This window comes from Artibeus jamaicensis, unplaced genomic scaffold (assembly GCF_021234435.1).
Source record: "Artibeus jamaicensis isolate MK-2021 breed Jamaican fruit bat unplaced genomic scaffold, CSHL_Jam_final contig_452, whole genome shotgun sequence".
Lineage (NCBI taxonomy): Eukaryota > Metazoa > Chordata > Mammalia > Chiroptera > Phyllostomidae > Artibeus > Artibeus jamaicensis.
The window spans coordinates 19,063,320-19,082,218 of record NW_026521837.1 but is presented as its reverse complement, the minus strand read 5'-3'; the positions used below and the strand labels follow the sequence as shown (position 1 = coordinate 19,082,218).

Below are 18,899 nucleotides of genomic sequence, written 5' to 3'. Positions count from 1 at the left end.
TACTTCCCGGAAACCCTGTCTCCAGATATAATCACATCGAGGGTTTAAGGCGTCAACATACAATTTTTTTGAGGGAAGGAGAACATGATTCAGTGTTTCAGTAAAACTTTATGAAACAAGAGGTGGGTCAGATTTGGCCCAAGGACCATAGTTTGCCAGCCTGTGGTCTAGAGGAAACCAACACTCATCATAAATTAGACTATGTGATCTATCAGCATACTTCTAGTTCAAGTTTTATCAATCTGTGCTATTGTGCTTAAAGACTTAGCCAAGGGATGTATTTGATGCATAGCATAGCTTGATATCATGAAAACAAATGGTTTCCTATGTCGTAAGACTCCCTCCTCGCTATAAAAATCCTGAGTACCTTTGAGACATGGCTTTGGGGCAGTTATTTGGGTAGTATTGGCATAACTCGGAGGCTAAGTGTACAGTGTCTATTTCAGACTGTCTTGGTTCATATCCAAACTCTTGGGCTAGCTACTTAACTTCCCTGTGCCTCAGTTTTCTCATCTATATAATGGTGATAATAGAATTTACTAAATAGTAGAATTTAGCTATGTTGGATGCTTAAATAAGTTAATATATGTTGAGAGCATGAAACAATGCTTGGCTCATGGTAAGTTCTTGGCAAATGTGATCTGTTATTCTTTCTTAAAATAAGAGAAGCCAGAGGAATTATGATAGGCATGAAAGGTTATGTAGCTGTCAAAGATTTAGGGATATTTTAGAAAACAAACAACTTTGGATTAGAGTGTGTGCTTCTGTTTAAAAAAAACAATACAAATGCCATAAAAGGAAAACTGAGAAACTTAGTATATACTTAGTAGGAGAAAGGCATCTTTAACTGAAAGTATCTTGATATATTTTTCTGTGTCTTGGAAAAACATGGAGACAATGGGTAGGCAAACTGAAAAATTGGCTGGATCAGAACAAACCTAATTCAGGGCTCATTGACTTGTGTTCCTGAGAATGAATCAATTAATAAATAAAAATAGTCCTTAAGTCCAGGATTAGGTTTTCTTCAGTGTGCATCAAATTCATCTACACTTCTGGCTGATAGAAGATGCAAGTGATGAAATGTGGTGTGATCTTCTTAGAACAGGTCTGGTGTGGTTCTACATCAGAAGGAAGGCCAGTTGTAAAGTCTTTGGTCATTGATCAACACACAGACTTGTGATGATGAAATTGGAAAGTTTTCAGTCCCCTCCTTTGTAGAGAAGGGTCCTAAGGTATTTGTCAGCCAATAACCTCCCATCTCTTCTTCAGAAGGAAAAATAGAAGTCACTTAATAGGCACTCCCTCAATTTCTTGCCAGGATTAATAAGAACTACGGTGCACCAGCACCCCTCTTTCTGTGGCAGTAAAGAATGAGAGGGGTCATCAGTGGCTGTGACACCCTGCCCGTCCAGCCTTTTTGAGTACGCTCCCACTGGTTTCTCCTGTGTAACCTAAAAATAAAGACAAAACCCATTGGTCTGCTTTTCTACCTTGCTCTTGCCCAAAGCCTGCTTTGCCATAGTGTCTATTTAAAAACCCAAACTCAAACATAAATCCAATCCTGGAGATATTAAATGAGTTAATATGAATTTACATTGGTAAATTGAATGGATGGTGGAGAAAGGGATTATATTGTACATACATAATTTTAAATGCTACTTCAAAACCCTCTTGAAACATTCTGCCCCATCTCCAAACTCCCCTGCCAGATTCCCATTCTTTAAGCAGCTGTCTTAGCTTTCTTTCCTCCCCATAACCTTCCTCTCTAGCCTTGCTCCCGCTTTCTTTTCTTTTCCTCCCTTCCATTTCTGGATTTTCCAAGTGACACTTTCCTTCCCTTTTTGCACAGGTAGAAATTTCATTTCTCTCTGCTTCTTCCATTCGCATCCTGGTATACAACTGTGGTGGGGCCCCTAGTGATTTTTTTAAATACAAATCTTATGCTATTATCCTTTATGATGAAAAAACCATCTATGGCTCCCCATTGAGCTAGCACGAAGTTGCCAGGCTCCTCACATGAACCAGCATGAGCTGGACCTTGCGCACCGGCTCAGTCATGCTGGTCTGCCTCACCACTTCATCATTGCCTATGTCCTTGGTACCGTGCCGCTCATTCTTCCGCATGGCCTTTCATACTTCCTTTTGCTGGGCCTTGAGTTCTTGTTGTTTACCTCTGAATGTAGTTAGAGAAGCCTTCTGGGCTTAGCTAAATACCTCTTTTTCATAAAAGCCTTCCCACACCATCTGAAAGTTAGGTGCTCTTTCCGTGAATGTTTTCTCAGAGTAACCATTTACTCCTTCCATCCTAATATTATTATATTATACTTTCGTACTTGTCTATATCCAATTAGACTTAGTTCATGAGGGTAGGGCCAAGTTCATCCTGGTCAACCACTTCATTCCCATACTTAGCAAAATACACGGCATATGGAAATTTCTTAGTAAATATGTCTTGGATAGATAATCTACATTAAAATATACTTCCATTTTTTTCATACTTGAGTAATGGAAATAATCTGAGTTTATACCTTATATGGCTTAAAATTTGTAGTGTTTCTTACCTTACTTTAGCAAAAGGAGCAAGCATTTATCAATCTTGGAAAATTTATGCTGTCTTTTCACTTGTAATTTTCTATTTGAGCACTATTTATAAAGTTTTTATGGCTTCTGATTGTAATATTTTTTAGAATAGAGTATGGGTAAAAGGCATACTTTTAATCATTCTTCTCCAGCATAAAGGATCAAACTAAAGATTAAAAGAGAATTTCCACTGAACCTTTTATCATAGCAGCATTTGTGGAAAACTTACTAGTGTAGAAGCTGCTTTGGTCTTTTCTTCAGTGAATCCTAAGGAGTTCAGTAAAAATGGTTGGCATATTATATATATATATATATTCATTTTTCTTTTCTTTTTCTCTTTATGCCTTAGATAACCATGCTCAGGGGTGGAATCTTGAAATAGAGTCTTCTTTTGATGTTGTCAGCTCAAAGCCAGTCTCCGGTCAAGTGATCGTAGAAATCCCTAAATTGCAAACACAGCAGACATACAGCATTGAACTTCAGTCTGGGGAAAGGATTGTTAAGCTCTTTGTGAAAATTAACAAGGTGAGTGATGATATTTTTTGAGAAGCGTGAGACGAAAAGCAATATTGTTCAAAAGAAATAGGAAGAAGGATCTGAGTCTGAAAGAAAAATGTACATTTTCCATTTTTGCCTTCACTTTTAGCCTCTCATATCTTTTTGTGTGTGAGTGCGAATTAAGGAATGATTTTCCCAGATCTTAAGATTTAGAAAAATGGAATATATGTGCTAAATTTGGCATCCTTTTTGCTCAAGAACCAGATGTGTTTTAATTTTCTACAGTATTTGCAGTATTCTAAATCCAAAATACATTCTAAGCATTATATTTAAATACAGTGATTATTTGTGGTACTTGTAAATTAGTTGGAATATTGGTGTTTATTCTATGTGCAGAATTCTAATTCCATGACCTTTCATGGGTAGAAGCAGGCTAGATTTTACCTCTTCTTTTTCCTTTTTAAAATTTCTCTAATTATCATTGTGAATGGAAAAGAATGGAGCAAATCAACAGTCAGCAACTGTTCAGATAAAGTAAGAACTTAAAATGGTTTCCTGTTCTGGGCTTAAGAGAAGAGTTAACCTCAAAATGCAATTCTGAATGTTAACAGTGTAGAATAAATGTTAGCTTGAGTGACAGAAATAAGAAGAGTTGTTTTTCTGAACATCCATGTTATTTTGTTTTTTCCTTTCCCTTTTGGTAAATTAATCCATGCAAAACTCCTAGCATGTTGACCTTTAAATATTATCTATGGAGTGGTACAATGTGGCATACTATAGGGAGTGAGATTTATATTGTTTTAAAACCTAGAATTTCTCTGAGAAATTAATATAGTGCTCTGAATCAGTATATTATTTTACTGAAATATGGTGCAGATTATTTACAATGATTTTTATTATATCTCAAAAGAATATTACTGTGGAAACTTGGTGGCCTCATGGACATGGAAGCCAAACTGGGTACAACATGACGATTCTTTTTAAGCTGAATAAAGGCTTAAACATTAAAAAATCAGCTAAGGTAAGCAAATACTTTAAAATATTTTGTGAAAAAGGGTTGTTTCTTGTTAAAATAAAGATGCAGATCCTTGAATGAAAAAAAGAAATCAGTAAGACTCCTGTAACCCCACCACTCAGAGATAGTCACTAGTACCAGTTAGAGGCTGTTACTAAGAGTGTATGATTGTGTGTGTGTGTGTGTGTGTGTGTGTGTACCAGTAAGTTTTCACTATCATCGTTAGTGACTTAACGATGGTTAAGTGAGCACTTAGGTTCACTAGAACTCTCCATCTGATAGATTTATATCTCCATTCTGTTTAGTTATTTGTCTGGAGTTTTTTTGGTAGTTATTTGGGTCATGTTTCTTTGTTTCCTCACTTTAGCAGCCTCCCTGTGTTTATTTCTATGTATTAGGTAGAGCTGCTTTGACTCCGAATCTTGGTAGCATGGCCTAATTTAGTAGGTGTCCTATAGGGTCCAGTGGCGCAGCTTCCCTTCTTTCTCATGCTGTGTATTTGAAGTGTGCCCTTCATTTGGGCTGAGTACTCCTTCCTCCTATAGATGAGTGTTGATTGCTGTCAACAGGTCAGTGGGAGGGGTTTACCCAGTCCAGACAGCTGGTAGGACTGGCTATGACCGCTGGCCAGTGACCATCTCCTATGGCTTGTGGAGGAGGTTGGGTGGTGCTGTTACATGCTCTGTAACTGTTTGCTGGGTGCGCAGGCTCTGGAATTTCCTGGGTGGTACAGGCCAAGGTCAACCTCCACCTGTGTCTTGTCTGGGGCCCTTTGTTATAAGCTATAAAGTGATCTGGAGATGGCTGTTGCTGGTGCTTGGCCTGGGGCCACTCAGCAAGAGGTACTGGGACTGCGCTCAGCTGTTGCTTGTTTGAGTGGATTTAGAAAGGTTGAAGCCTGTGGCACTTCACATGGAAAAACTTCTGTTACTAGCCTGGGCGGGCCCATAAGTCAGATGGGGTGGACCCTTAGGTAGTCATCAGAGTGGGGCTTACTGTGTGAGCCAGGTTGATGGAGGAAATTCAGATATGGTTCCGCCACACTGTGGCTCTGTGTAGGGGAGGGCTCAGACAAAATACAGTGGCCACTGTCTGTAGTTCTGCCCGAAAGGAAACTGTCCCCCATCTCTTGCCCTGATGCCAGATACTCGAGTTCCTCCCCATAAGCCACTGGTGCTCTTTAAGGTACTGCTCCGGTGCTGGAGCCCAGAGGGAGTGAGTCTGAGTAAGTCTGTGTGAGGCCCTTTAACAGGAGAGTCCTGAGAATCCTATAGTTTCTTCTGGTGACCCAACACCTTCTCACGTGTGTAATTTGGAAGCTCAGATATTCCTAAAAGTCCCATATGAAAAATAAGATCCCCTGCCCAGCCTTTTCTATTCCTATTTCCTACTCCTCAGAAACACTACTTTTTAACTTTTACTTATTTCTCTTGCTGTTTATCTTTTTCCTCCCAAATAACATGCTTCTATGGGTGTTTTCTAATTTTTCTGCTTTTATACTATCAATTGACTTCCAACCTAGAGGAGGGGGCTGTAGCTCTCTTACCCGAATCCCTCTGCCCTCCCAATGTAGTCAGTGGCCATGCTTGTTAACTCAGTATTCAGTGTTTACATGATTATATTATGAAAATAGTGTTCAAAGCTGAACCTCATTGTGTACTAAAACTGCATTTCCTTTTTTGTGCAACTTTCTGTTTTCCTAGAGTTAGTGATTGCCTCATGTTTCTTTGTTTTCTATTTACTTTCCTCTACATCATATACAAACACTCTGATGTACTTGAAATGTGCTTCAGATATAGCCATAGTCATTAGGTAATCTATCCATTGTTTATTATTACTGTTATTATTCTTTTAACTTTTATTGTTTCTTGAAACTCCCCTAGGGCTATTTTTCTGATCTTGATTGGTTGCTCTCTGGACCTTCTATTAATACCTAACTGTTGTCCTGGAACTTTTTAAAATTTTCGTTATGGGAATTACCTTCATCTATCTTCTAGGAATTTTAGGCATTTCCCTCATCTTTCTTCTGGATTGGATATGGAACCCTATTTTCTTAAATCTGTGTTTCTCATTTTCTTTCTTGACTTTATGCTTTTCGTGAAACATGGTTTTTAATAGATTCCTGAGGATGGGTATGTGGACAGTGACATTTTGAAAACTTGTAAATATGCAAATATGTGAAGTTTATCTTCACATTTACTGGATAATTGGCTGTGTTTAGAAGTTTAGGTTGGAATTCATTTTCCTTCAGTCTAGGTTGGAATTTTGAAGTCATTTCTTTTAACTGTTAGTATTTTTGTTTTGAAATATACCTACATTCTAATTCCTGCTTTTTCGTATAGAACTGTTTTTGTTTGCTTCTGGAAACTTAGGGTTTCTTTATCTCTGATACCTAAGATTTGAAACTTTGAAAATGAGTAGATTTCTGTTGTCGTGCTAGTCATCTTGTGAGCTCTTCTCGTGTAGAAGCTCAATCTGGAAATTTCCTTGTATTTTAAAAAAATAATTTTTTATTTATTATCTTTTTTATTTGTTTTTCTGGCAGAACTATTAATCAGATATTGGACCTCTTGGATTGAGCACTATTCTTAGATTTTTCTTTTCTATATTTCATCTTATTTTTTATTCTATCCTCTGAGAGATTGCCTTGGCTTTATATTCAGTTTTTAAAATTAGGTATTTTATTTTGTCCCTTAAAATTTTTCAAAACAGTTTTTTACTTTATTTAAAAAATTATATCCTATTTCTATTTTATGGTTATAATATCTTCTCATTTTCTTAGAATGTTAATTATTACTATAAGTATTTTCTCTGCATTGTTTTTATTGTCCACATTCCTTTATTTCTTTTCCTTGTTTTGGTCTCTGTTTTCCCCATTAGAGACTATCCTTGATGTCTGTTTACCTTGGTGTCTGTTCATGCTGAAGATTAAGGCATAGACATGCAGATGAGCATCCCCATATGAAATTCAAAGTTTGGAATTCAGGTGGAAACCAACACTGTCATGGGGTGATGCCCACCTGTCAGTCACTATAGATCTTGTGTGTGTGCATGCGTGTGTGGTGTGCATTTGTGTATTTGTTTAGCCTCGCCAGTGAGCACATTCTTCAGTCTCTTGCTTGGGGAATATAAGACTGGTTGTTACCATTCTGCAAGTCCAGTAGAGGCTGGCATTGAAGTTCTTACCTTTGAGCATAGAATTTCCTCAGTTCCCCTCCCATAGTTGGCTTTGTATCCTGAGCCTCTCTGATTGGGAAAGGCAAAATGATAGGCAAGCTTCAGAAAACCTTCTTCCAAACAATGTACTTGAGTTGTACTTTTAGAATAAAACATCTTGTAGGTCATTATACATAAAACTGCCTCTCCATGTCTCTTTAAAAATCATAAAATTGAGTGAGCCAGGATTGGAACTGGAGCTACCTAGAGAGGACAGTGGGGAAGGTAGTACCTGTCCTCCAGAGCACCTGTGGAGAAGGACCAGTCTTCCCTCCTAGCTGCCGTCCTTCGGGACTGGTGTTTTTAAAAAATACGGTGAAAATGTTTCCCTCTGAAGCCACAAACACCTGCTGTGCCTCTAAATCCACAAATAAGCCATATGGTAATCTCAGCTAGAGGATAGTGAAATGAAAAATTGGACTTTAGTCTAAAGAAATTCCTAGCTCCTGCCCAGTTTGGGATACAGCACTAAGGACTGGGGAGAACAATGCTCTGTTATTTAGCAGCCGTAAGTTACCTCTTTAGTTCTTCACATGCCGTTTCCTCACATGTCGCATTGGACTGTAAAGATGAGGTGACTTGGGTCTGGCTTATAGTTGTGTATAATAATTAGTAGTGGTATGAGTCTCCTTCATAGTTTTCCTCCTTCCTCGGACATCGACCTCTGGTGCTGGTAGTCAGCTGGGTTGTACTCTGGCGTCCCCACTCATGTTTTGTATTACCGCTCCCGTGGGTCAGACTCCATGCTAAGTTTGGAGCTATACCCTTCCGGAGTTCACTATTTTTCCTGTTTAAAATCATGCTCTGTATTTTCTGGGACATTGTGGGTGTGTGTCTGTTTATATCATACATGGAGAGAATATTCTAGGGCTGGCTAAAGAGGCTAAACCTTTATTCCAACCCTTTTGGCTCTCTCACATGTTGAGTTTTTTGTCTGCTGCCTTCATGAAAGTGTAAAAAAATAATGAGTCATTCCAATTTACTACAGAGAAAGAAGGGGAATTTCTGTGTATTTTTGTTTGTTTGTGGGAAATCCTTCTTTTTCATTCAGGCTAATATTGGTGCAGCATATGAAAATGTCACTTTTGACCAGGAGGGAAGGAAGATGTATTGCCCCAGGCCTCGTGGTAGTGCGTGTTTGTGAAATGTGCCCCGTGGCTGTGAATGCTGTGGAGCTCATGTGTGAGGCTCAATTATTCACTGAATAATTAGGGAGCTCGCATGTGTTTCAGCCACTTTGCTGGGCTTTGGTCATAGAGCAGTGCATAAGACACTGCTTCCATTCCTCTCCGAGATCATAATAAAGCTAATCATTTGGTTGGGAAATTAAATAAGCAAGAAACTGCAATAGAGTGTGGCAAGCACTTTATTCTAGAGAACTGTGGAGTGCTGCGGAAACACAGAGTGGAGGCATTCTTGGAAGATTCCCAGAGAAGGTGATGTCTGGGTCCTGGGGGAGAGGTAGAATTTGACCAAGGAATGTAGCAAAGGCAGAGGGACAAGAATATGTCAAGGCCCAGGAACTCAAAGAAGCATTGCGTGTTTGTGGAGGTGAAAGAAATGGCAATTTGCCTGTTTGAAAATGATGTTGTAAAGGTAGGCTAGGGCAGGCTCATCACGCAGGGCCTTGTGAGCCACAGGAGGGAACTAGGCTGTTCTGAGGGCAATGGGAATTCTTCGAAGGGCATTAGGGAGTGAGCAGTGATCATACTAGCTTCACAAAGATTGTGTAGGTCAGATTGGAGAATTGACAGTAGGGGGAGGCCAACTGGAAGATGATGGTGGCCATTCAGACACAAGGTGGTGATTGCTTGCTCTGTAGGATTGCCGAGGACATAGATTTGAGAGAGATTAGAAGGTAGTACTACCATCAGGCTTGATGCTGCAGGAATGGGAGAGAAGAGTGAGTTAAAATTGGTTCTTAAATTGCTGGTTTGGGCCCCTGAACAGTTTATAGTCCTGTTCTTTCAGTTAAAGTACCCAGAAAGAAGAGCAGGTTAGAGGAGTGCGATAGGGTGGAAATTATTTCTGCGTTAGGTCTGTTTTGTCTGGAGTGATTGAGAGGTACTCAAGGAATAATGTTTGATGAGCATTTCATTATATACATCTGGAGCTCAGGCATTACATGTGGGTTAAAGCTATAGATGTGTAAGTCAATAGAATATAGATAATTGTAGCCATGGGAAACTAACTCAGGGAATCATAATAAGTAATCATGGGAGGAGAAAATAAGCCGATAGAGGAATCTAAGAATGGATGACCAGTGAAGTAGAAAACCAGTTTGAGTGGGGGAGTCACAGAAGCAAGAGGAAGAGAGTATTTCTGAGTAGAGAATGTTCAAAGATTGTAAAGTGGTATAGGAAGCTCAAGTTAGAAAAAGAATGAGAAAGATCCTTTACATTTGGCAACAGGAAGTTGACTGGTGACCTTGACCAGAATGGAATCAGCAGGGTAGAGGAATGACTGAAGGTGAGGAAGTGTTGCAGACCGCCCTGCCTAGTTCTAGGAATTGTATCTCTATCGCTGTGGCTAAGGGTGAGGGATGACCTTTGGAATGCAAGCCGCAGGAGACAAAGCTTGTCTCTGGTAGCAAACGGTGCCTCAGTTTCCTCTCCCTGCCCCCAAAGCTTGGTCGGAAGTCAATGACAGGTAAGACCCCTCACAGCGGGGGCAACCTAAACCAGACTCGATCACTTGGGAGGCCTTCAGGGAAGGACTGGGGGGGGTGCTGCAACAAAGAGCAATGGACTCTCGCCTCCCCAGCTTTGACAAAGCCCAAGTCCCCATGTCCTCTGGGAGAAGTGCTTCCTGGCTCTAATCCCCTTAAGCCTAAATACCTGTTGGGGAGAGGTGCAGCTCCTTGCCTTGCTAAAGTGTGTCCTGGGGGAAAATCTGGCATCACAAAGACTTCCTGATAAACCTGTGAAATCTGCTCTGTTAAGAGTGTTTTCATTCATTCGTAAACGGCTGGAGCAAGAAACCCTAAAACTCTGTTCCTGACAGACTCTGACTCATAGTAAGTCCTCAGATTTCTTTGAAAATGTTATCTACTGTTTGATCCTTGCCACCCTGTATTCCTGTGTATTACAACCCAATAAAAGGCTCTGGAGGAGGGGGCTCGGGGCCTTTTTCTCCTCGAAGAAACTGGATGCAGATGGCCTTTTTCCCCCTGTGAAACTGGCCACTGCTCACTTCTCCTCCCTAAGCAGATCACATCATATCTCAGTCATGTTCACTTTCATCCGTGGCACTCGGGGGGACTTGTGAGGAAAGTCGCCCCCAGTGAGCACAGGCAACTGGTGAAGAATGTTTGATGAGAGCCACACATGAGCCAGGTGGTAATGATGGCTGGTTGGGGTCAAGAGATCTGCTACACAGAGGGGACTGCCCAAGTGTATTAAAGTACTGAGAGCCAGCTTTTTATGAATGGGGAAAGGTGGTGTACCTATAGAAAGGGAGAATGCTGGAATGGATTGGAATTTGAGCTAAGAGTGTGAACTCATGAATTCTTAGTATATGTAGATGGACATAGAAATAAACAGAGATATAAATGTATAGCTCTTCCCAGGGGGCCTGGAAACAGTGGCGCTCCAGTAGAAGTGATCAGAGATACCGTTCAAATCTTGGTTTTTAAATACCACTCTCTACTATTAGGGATCTTAGGGAAATGACTGAGTTGGGGGCTGGAGCCTAGAATGTCTTGCTACCTAGAAAGTTAAGAAGCTACTCAAGAACGATGGACCAGGTCAAGAGGACACAGAAGTCAGTTTGATGTGCTTCCAATGGCCAAATCTGAGAGAATGTCAGCATTAAAATGAAGAGTGGCAGTAAAGGATTATAGCCCATTTAACATAACAACAATCTTTGAGTGCACACTGATACAAATACATAAGTAAATGAGAAAAAGAAAAGTTATTCCTTAAAGTGGAATGCCAACTAATAAATGTAGAAGAAACAATAGAACTAGAATAAAAATCATTTGATAACTACCATAGTTAGGAGTAATTCAGCAAGAAATATGAATGGATACTAAATCTGGAGGGTAAGGGGGCATGAAATGTGGGACATTTATATAGACTAAAGCATCTCTCAACAAAATATTTATTAATTATAATGGAGGAAAAATGCAGTAGAGAAACCCAGCAGACACCATCTTGATTAAGTGATTAAGGTTGTCACCACCAACCAGACAAGGTGACCTGGTGTGCACCCGTCAAGCTGCGATGGGAAGGATCCAGCATCCTTTCTGTGCTCATCCTGCCAAAGCAGATCACCTGGATCGAATCACGAGGAAGCATCAGACAATCCCAAACTGAGCTCCATTATCAAAAATCTCCAAGTCTACTTCAGTCTACTGTAATTTTCAAAGATGTCAAGGAGAAACCGAGGAACTGTTCCACATGGAAAGAGGCTGGAGAGATGGAACAGCTGCGTGCAGTGCCTGTTTTTTTTTGGTTTTTTTTTTTTTTTACATAAACAGTGTTATTGGGCAACTACCAGAACTTGAATGGGATCTCTGCATGATGGGCACTTGGGTACAAAGTACAAAGTGCTTTGATAGTACAAAGTACAATTCTTTGTACTATCATTGCTTATTTTCTATATGTTTGACATTGTTTTAACAGAGGGGACATAATTAAGAAAATGAAAAGTAACACAACAAAATCCTGATGGGAAGGGGTCAGCAGACAGGGAAAGAGTGACAACAGCTCAAACCTAGACTGTTGCTAGGGCAAGGTCCCGGGTCAGGTAAGGGAGGGTAGACTCACTGGGGATGAGGGACTCTGCTTTTGTTCTCATAGGGACAGAAGGGCAGAGCTTGTGGAGGGAGGTAATTTTGAAGATCTGTAGGACCACTTAAGGTATATTTTCTTTCTGCGGGAAGTGAAAACTCTCCTTTCAGTAGAGTTTAAGGAGGAAAACGTGAACCTGAGAAATTTTAGGGAGTTCTTCTGGTCAGATCACCTTTTTCTTTCCTGGGAATGAGGATGTAATGCTGTCTTGCTGAGAATAACGGGGTAGGGGGGCAAGTTTAGGAATTTGAGGAAAACAAAGCCTTGAGATCGGCACTGTGAAAAAAGTGCTAGAGAGGGTTAAGGCAACAACACGCGAGGGTTGTGAGGCAGCACTGAGGGCCCAGGGAGATTGAAAACTGTCTCTTTTCCTGAGAGTGAGAATACCTTCACTTTGAAGCAGCTGCTGATTTGTGAGTGTGATAGGACGGGCTGGTCTGATGGTGTTTTGCCAGGTGTCGTGGGGATGTGGTTTGGTTTGAAATTGTTTTCTGGGCTTTCTGCCTACCCTGCTTGTCTATGTCCTAATTAAATCCCTTGTATCATAAAGGCTTGAGTCCAACACTGGGTATCTTTCTCTGCTACGGTTTTTGAAATTATCTTCTTATTTCTAAAATGTCATAGGAGCAATAATGGTATATTATATAAGAATTTTAAGGGACTAGTTTATTATACCTAGTAAAATAGGTAACATTTTAATAGGTAAACATTTTAGTTGGCTTTGCATTCTGCTCATTAGAAGGTTCAGAGGAGAGCCATGAAAGTGATTAAAGGAGAGAGGACAAAGGAGTAAGATAATTTAACTTCAAGGAGAGCTGAGGACTTGTTTGCTAGTTCTTTAAGTTGTTATTTATGACCTTTTCCCGTTCTGTAGTAGGATGGGGATGGGGGAAGTGGAGTGTGTGAGACTGAGGCAACCCCCGGGAGAGGCTTGGAGCTGAGGTGGTTGAGGTCGTTTACACCAGGGTGGGTGACCAAGGCATCTCAGAATTCATTGGCAGTAGGAACTTTAGATAGTATTTATGTCCATTTGATCAGGATGGTAGAGGCTGGATTAAATGGTCTCTTGCCTCCCCAAAAGGAGATACCAGAATGATGTAAAATTTGGAACTTTTTTGCAAGTTTCAGGAGTTGATGTTTGCTTTTGATATTTAGATAAAAAGTGCAGGTTAATGCCTAATTTGATAAGAGATGTACTATCTAATTCACCCTTCCAGGGAATTCAGTCTCTCACCAGTCCTAAATTTCTTAGTGTTTCAGACGATTTCAGATTTGCTGGTGTTTCAGCAAGCCCGAAATTTGCCTGCTGCTTGCTTTCATTATCTGCATCATGGCGGGAGGCTCTTAGTTTGATTTCTTTCCAGCCTTTATTTGGCGGGAATGTGTCAGACTGGTATTTCTTTTTCTTCTTCATTTGTTTTGAAGTATAACACACACACAGCAAAGTACACAGAGCATAGCAGAAACACTTAATGAATGAACACAAAATGAGCACTGGTCAGGAAAGAGCACTACTGGACTAGGACCTCAGCAGCCCCTGCTCCTTGTGAGGCTCGCCCACCAGACCCGTTCTCCTAACACTATAGCTTGTTTTCGCCTCTTTGTGAACTTTACATACGTGGAACCACATAGTATATATTCTTTTGTGTCTGGCTAATATGGCTCAACATTATATTTCTATGACTCTTAAATATGCCGTTGTGTATAGCTCTACTATGTTTATTTACATCGGTGTATAGTATCACACATACTGCCGTTGCGGTTTGGGTATTTTCCAGTCTTTGCTATTCTGAGTAATGTTGCTATGAACATTATCGACGTGGCTGTTGGAGTACATACAGCATTTCTGCTGGAAGTGGAGTTGTTGGCTCACAGGGCGTGCTTAGGTTCAGCTTCTAGAGAGGGTGCTAAACTGCCTTGCACTCAGTGGCTGTATTTTACCTTTGCCCCACACGCCACGCAGTGTCGTGTTGGAGGGAACTCTATTTTCTCATCAGTGGTCCCGCTTATCTCACCTCTCTGGCCCTTGCATGCTGATGGTTTCATTGTTACCAGGGACTTGGTTTATGCAAAAATATCCCTATTTTTAAAATATCTCAGTGAGATCCATTTTGCTTTACTTTTATATCTTTCTTGTGTCTTTCTCATCTCTTTCTCATTGAGATTTTAATGTTTTATTTTCTGAGTATGTCCCAAGACAGGAGCTCAATTGCCTTAGACAAGGCCTTGGGGAAGTGACAGATTGTGGGTGCAGCCCACGCAGCAGAGATGTACCAGGTCAGAGGAAGGATGCAGCCCTGCAGGGAGGGGGAAGCTCTGGCTGCGCTTCACTGTGAACAGGGAAGAATGTCTTCTTTAAAGATTTTATTTTATTTATTTTTAGACAGAGGGGAAGTGGGGGAGAAAAGAGGAAAAGAAACATCAGTGTGTGGTTGCACTCATGCGCCCTCTACTGGGGACCTGGCCCACAACCCAGGCATGTGCCCTGACTGGGAATTGAATACACGATCCTTTGGTTTGCAGCCCACACTCAATTCATTGAGCTATACTAGTCAGGGTGGGAAGAATGTCTTGATGACTGAATTTTAATTTTGTTGTTGAAAGGAGTGACTTTGGGGCAAATAGTTTAAATATGAGGAGAGGTAATGTAAGAAAAAATCAACAGGCACTTTAAAAATTAATTAAAAATAAAAGATAAGTATTGGATATAAATTTTGTCTAGTCATTTCAAGAGGGTCCTTAGAGTATGAGTCTGGGAAAGTCACCGTTATCAGTTTGGGGAACCAAATTGATTTTTAAACAAGAGAGAAAGTTTTGCATGTAAGTGGCAGTGGGAAAGTTACTCTTTAAATGGAATTGTTTAGTAACATGTAATTTAGCCTCCATGTGTTGTGTTTTTCAGTTTTCTTTTTGTAGTTGATTTTTAGTTTCACTCCACTGTGGTCAGAAAAGATGCCTGATACGATTTCACTCTTCTTAGTTCATTTGGACTTGTTTTGTGGTCTGACACGTGGCCTATACTGGAAAACACGGTTCCTTGTGCACTTTAAAAGAATGTACATTCTGCTGCTTTGGGAGGAAATGCTCTGTAAATATCAGCGAAATCCATCTGATCTAGTTTGTCATTTGAGTACACTGTTTTCTTGTTGATTTTCTGTCTGAAAGATCTATCCATTGATGTCAATAGGGTTTAAAGGCCTCTGCCATGAGTGTGTTACTGTCGGTCTCTCCTCTTTGTGTCCATTAAGATTTGAAATGTATATATATATATATATATACACACATATATCCTGTGTTGGGTACATAAATGTTTACACGGGTTATATCCTCCTGTTGGATTGATCCCCTCATCATTATATAACATTGTTCTTTGTCTCTTAGTATAGCCTTTGCTTTAGAGCCTATTTTGTCTGATTTTAATACTGCTACCCCAGCATTTATTTTTTTCCATTTGTATGAAATACCTTTTTTCATCCCTTTACAAAATATTTAGTCTGTGTATGTCCTTCAATTTGAAGTGGTTCTCTTGTAGACAGAATATATATGGGTCTTATTTTCTTATCCATTGAACTATCCTATATCTTTAGATGAGAGTATTTAAAATTTTTTTGCATTTAAAATGATTATTGACAGGTACACATTTGTTGCCATTTTACTATACATATTTATTTTTCTCCTTTTTCCTTAAGTTTCTTTAACATTTCTTGTAATATTGGTTTGGTGGTGACAAACTCGTCTCTTTCTTATCTGGGAAGCTCTGTATTTTTTCTTCAATTTTAAACAGTAGCCTTGCTGGGTATAGTCTTGGTTGTAGGTCCTTGCTTTCTGTTACTTTGAATATTTCATGCCAATACCTTCTAGCCTGAATTGTTTCTGTTGAGAAATCAGCTGACAGCTTGCAGGAACTCCCTTGTAGGTACCTGTCTTTCTACTGCTGCTTTTAAGATTCTCTCTTTGTTTTTAACCTTTGGCATTTTAATTATGGTGTGTCTTGGAGTGGGCCTCCTTGGGTTCATCTTGTTTGTGACACTCTGTGCTTCCTAAACTTTGGTGTCTTTTTTTTTCCACCAAGTTAGGGGAATTTTTAGTCATCGTTTTTCAAATAGGTTTTCAATCCCTTTGTTCTCTCTCTCTTCTCCTTCCGGTACCCCTATGACACAGATGTTGTTATGTTTGATGTCTCTTAGATGTTCCTTAAGCTATTCTCATTTATTTTTATTTTTTAGTTTTCCTTTTTGCTATTCTGATTGTGTATTTTCCACTACCTTATCTTCCAAATTGCTGATTTAATCCTCTGCTTGGTCTAGCTCCTATTTATTCCTTCTAGCATATTCTTCTTTTCCGACTGATTCCTTTTTATGCTTATGGTCTCTTTGTTTAAGTTCTCACTGAGTTCATCCATTCTTCTTAGTTTGTTGAGCATTCTTATAATCATTATTTTGAACTCTGAATATGGTAGATTACTTGTCTCCATTTAATTTAGTTCTTTCTCTGGGACTCTCTCCTGTTCTTTCATTTGGGGTATGTTTCTTTGTCCCCTCATTTTGGCTGCCTCTTTGTATTTGTTTCTACATATTAGATAGATCTGCTATGTCTCCTTGTCTTGTTATGGTGGCCTTGGGTAGTAGGTGTCCCGTGAGGCTCAGTGGCACTGTCCCCATTATCACCTGAGCTAGGTATTCCCGGAATGTCCCTTCTGTGCATTATTGTGAGCCCTCCTGTTGTAGTTGTGTTTTGATTGCTGTTGGCCTATCGTGAGTGGAGTTGACCTTCAGGCTAGCTGATTGTAAGGACTGATCTTGACTACAGTGTATGAGCTGCTTTTGGGGGGTTGACCCCACAAAGTGGAATTTATCACAGCAGTTTCTGGTGTCCGCAAGATCTCCCTTTGGCTGTGCTGCTTGTGGAGTTAATTGTGTTGTGCTCTGAAGTGCTGTGGAGTCCGCCACTGGGTGTGTTGCTTTTGGGGCTTCTTGGGAGAGACTCTGGAGCACATCAATGTCAGACAGTGCCTTTGACTGGCGCTGGGCTACCTATTAGGAGCTACAAAGTGATCCATAGTTGATGGCTGCCTCTGTTGGGCCTTGTTGCATGTGGGAGGGCCAGGCTGTGTACTGAGGCTGGCTTCCACCAATACCAAGCCTGACACAGGTCAGCAAAAGGTGGAAAGGATCCTTGAGGTCTGCCTCTGCCTGACAGCTGCCTGTTAGGCTCACTCAGTGAAAGAGACTCTTAGCAGTACATGAGTGTCATGAGGTAGTTTCACAGTGAGCATGAGCATTCCAGGAAGGAGCAGGTGGTATTCACCAGGTTGATACAGGTTCAAACTTGGTGGCAGTGGTGGGTCTGAGGCCACTCAGCAAAACTCTCAGCGTACATCTAGGCCAGTTGCCACCTCCCTGGGTCTGTGGACATCTATGGTGGGTCAGGGTTTTAGGGAGTCATCAGGGTAAGGCCAGTAGAGTTCATGAGGCTAAAACAGATTAAGATTTGGCTGTGTGGAGGGAGGGCTATACATAGGAATGGTGGTCGTGGTTGGGTACACAGTGAAAAAAATGGTCTTTGCTCCAGTGCCACATACATACTTGTCTCTCCCAGTTTATCTCTGACACCCTGTGACCTGCCCAGACCCCCTAAGGAGCCTCCCCTGCATGTGTCTGTGGGGCCCGCCCTTTTCATGTGTCCGCCTTTCCTACCAGTCTTGATGTGGCTTCTTCTGTAAATCTTTGCTTGTAAGACATCTGCTCAGCTACTCTTCAGTTGGTTATTCATGTTGATTGTTCTATAATTTGGTTGTAATTTCAGTTTCGTTCTGGGAAGGGATGAGTGTAACTTCCATCTACTTTGCCTCCTTTCTGGAGCTGCGTGGAATTCTTTTTACTGGTGTTCCAGATGCTTTGTACAGAGATCAAATGTGTGAGTTAATCAGCTGTGTTCCTATAGAAGGGGGTGGTCATGCTCACATTTCTGAAGGGACTGCTGCTGAACTCACAGAAGATATCTTGAAACAAATGGATCATTGTTTCATAAATCTCTTCACGGTCAGGGCTGCAGGAGTGCTGCATACATGGCTTGTTCACAGAGCAGCTCATACAAAGTCAGAGAGTAATCCCAAATGTTACGGCTGCCTCCTGAAAGTCATTCTTTGAACCTTGTGGAGTTTGCTTTTTTGGAAAGATTTCTTCACATGTGACATTTTCCAAACCTTTGGAAAAATGTTATTCATTCTTTTTAATCTCATTTCATCATTTGAAAAAATTGCAGGATGTTTTTCCTACACAAGATGGAATGATCATTGTAAAGCTGGGGCAGAATGAAGCTAAATTTTGAGGAGGTAATCTCAACTTTGAAGTATGTGTGACCCAAAGAAAATGTAGATCTGTGAATCAGCTCAGGTTTTGTCCTCAGTGCAGTTTTTTTCTTCTGAATTACATTTTTTCCCCTTGTGTAGAATTTCAGGTGAGGTAATTAGATACAAATGTATTTGCAAATAGCTGGAATCTGCCTTGAGAGTGTGCTGTACAATGAAATACCAAGCTTTAAAACTCTTTGTAGATAAGGGCACAAATTTTGGTGAAGTCTATTTACTGTGCAACAACAAAATGTAAGGAATGGACATTTATGAAGAAAAAAAGAATCGAATTTTGAAGCAGCGTGCCAGGAGAAGCAATAAAAAATGCTGATCTCCTATTGCCCAGAGAAAGCCAAATAGTGATGTTCAGTACCTCAGCCACCCTCACCAAGAACTGGATACCTATTCTAGTGCGGTGGGTCAAGTGGTGTCTTGTTCACTATCT

General features: G+C 40.5%; 1 protein-coding gene across 1 annotated transcript in view; it reads left to right on the top strand.

The window, feature by feature from the left end:
- The window catches only part of MANBA (mannosidase beta), a 118,145-nt gene that overhangs the window by 35,763 nt on the left and 63,483 nt on the right, over positions 1–18,899 (top strand). Inside the window, exons 6-7 of the mRNA XM_053666401.1 lie at positions 2,930–3,105; positions 3,989–4,099. Of these exons, the coding sequence (XP_053522376.1) occupies positions 2,930–3,105; positions 3,989–4,099 (287 nt within the window). The remainder of the gene's footprint in view (positions 1–2,929; positions 3,106–3,988; positions 4,100–18,899) is intronic.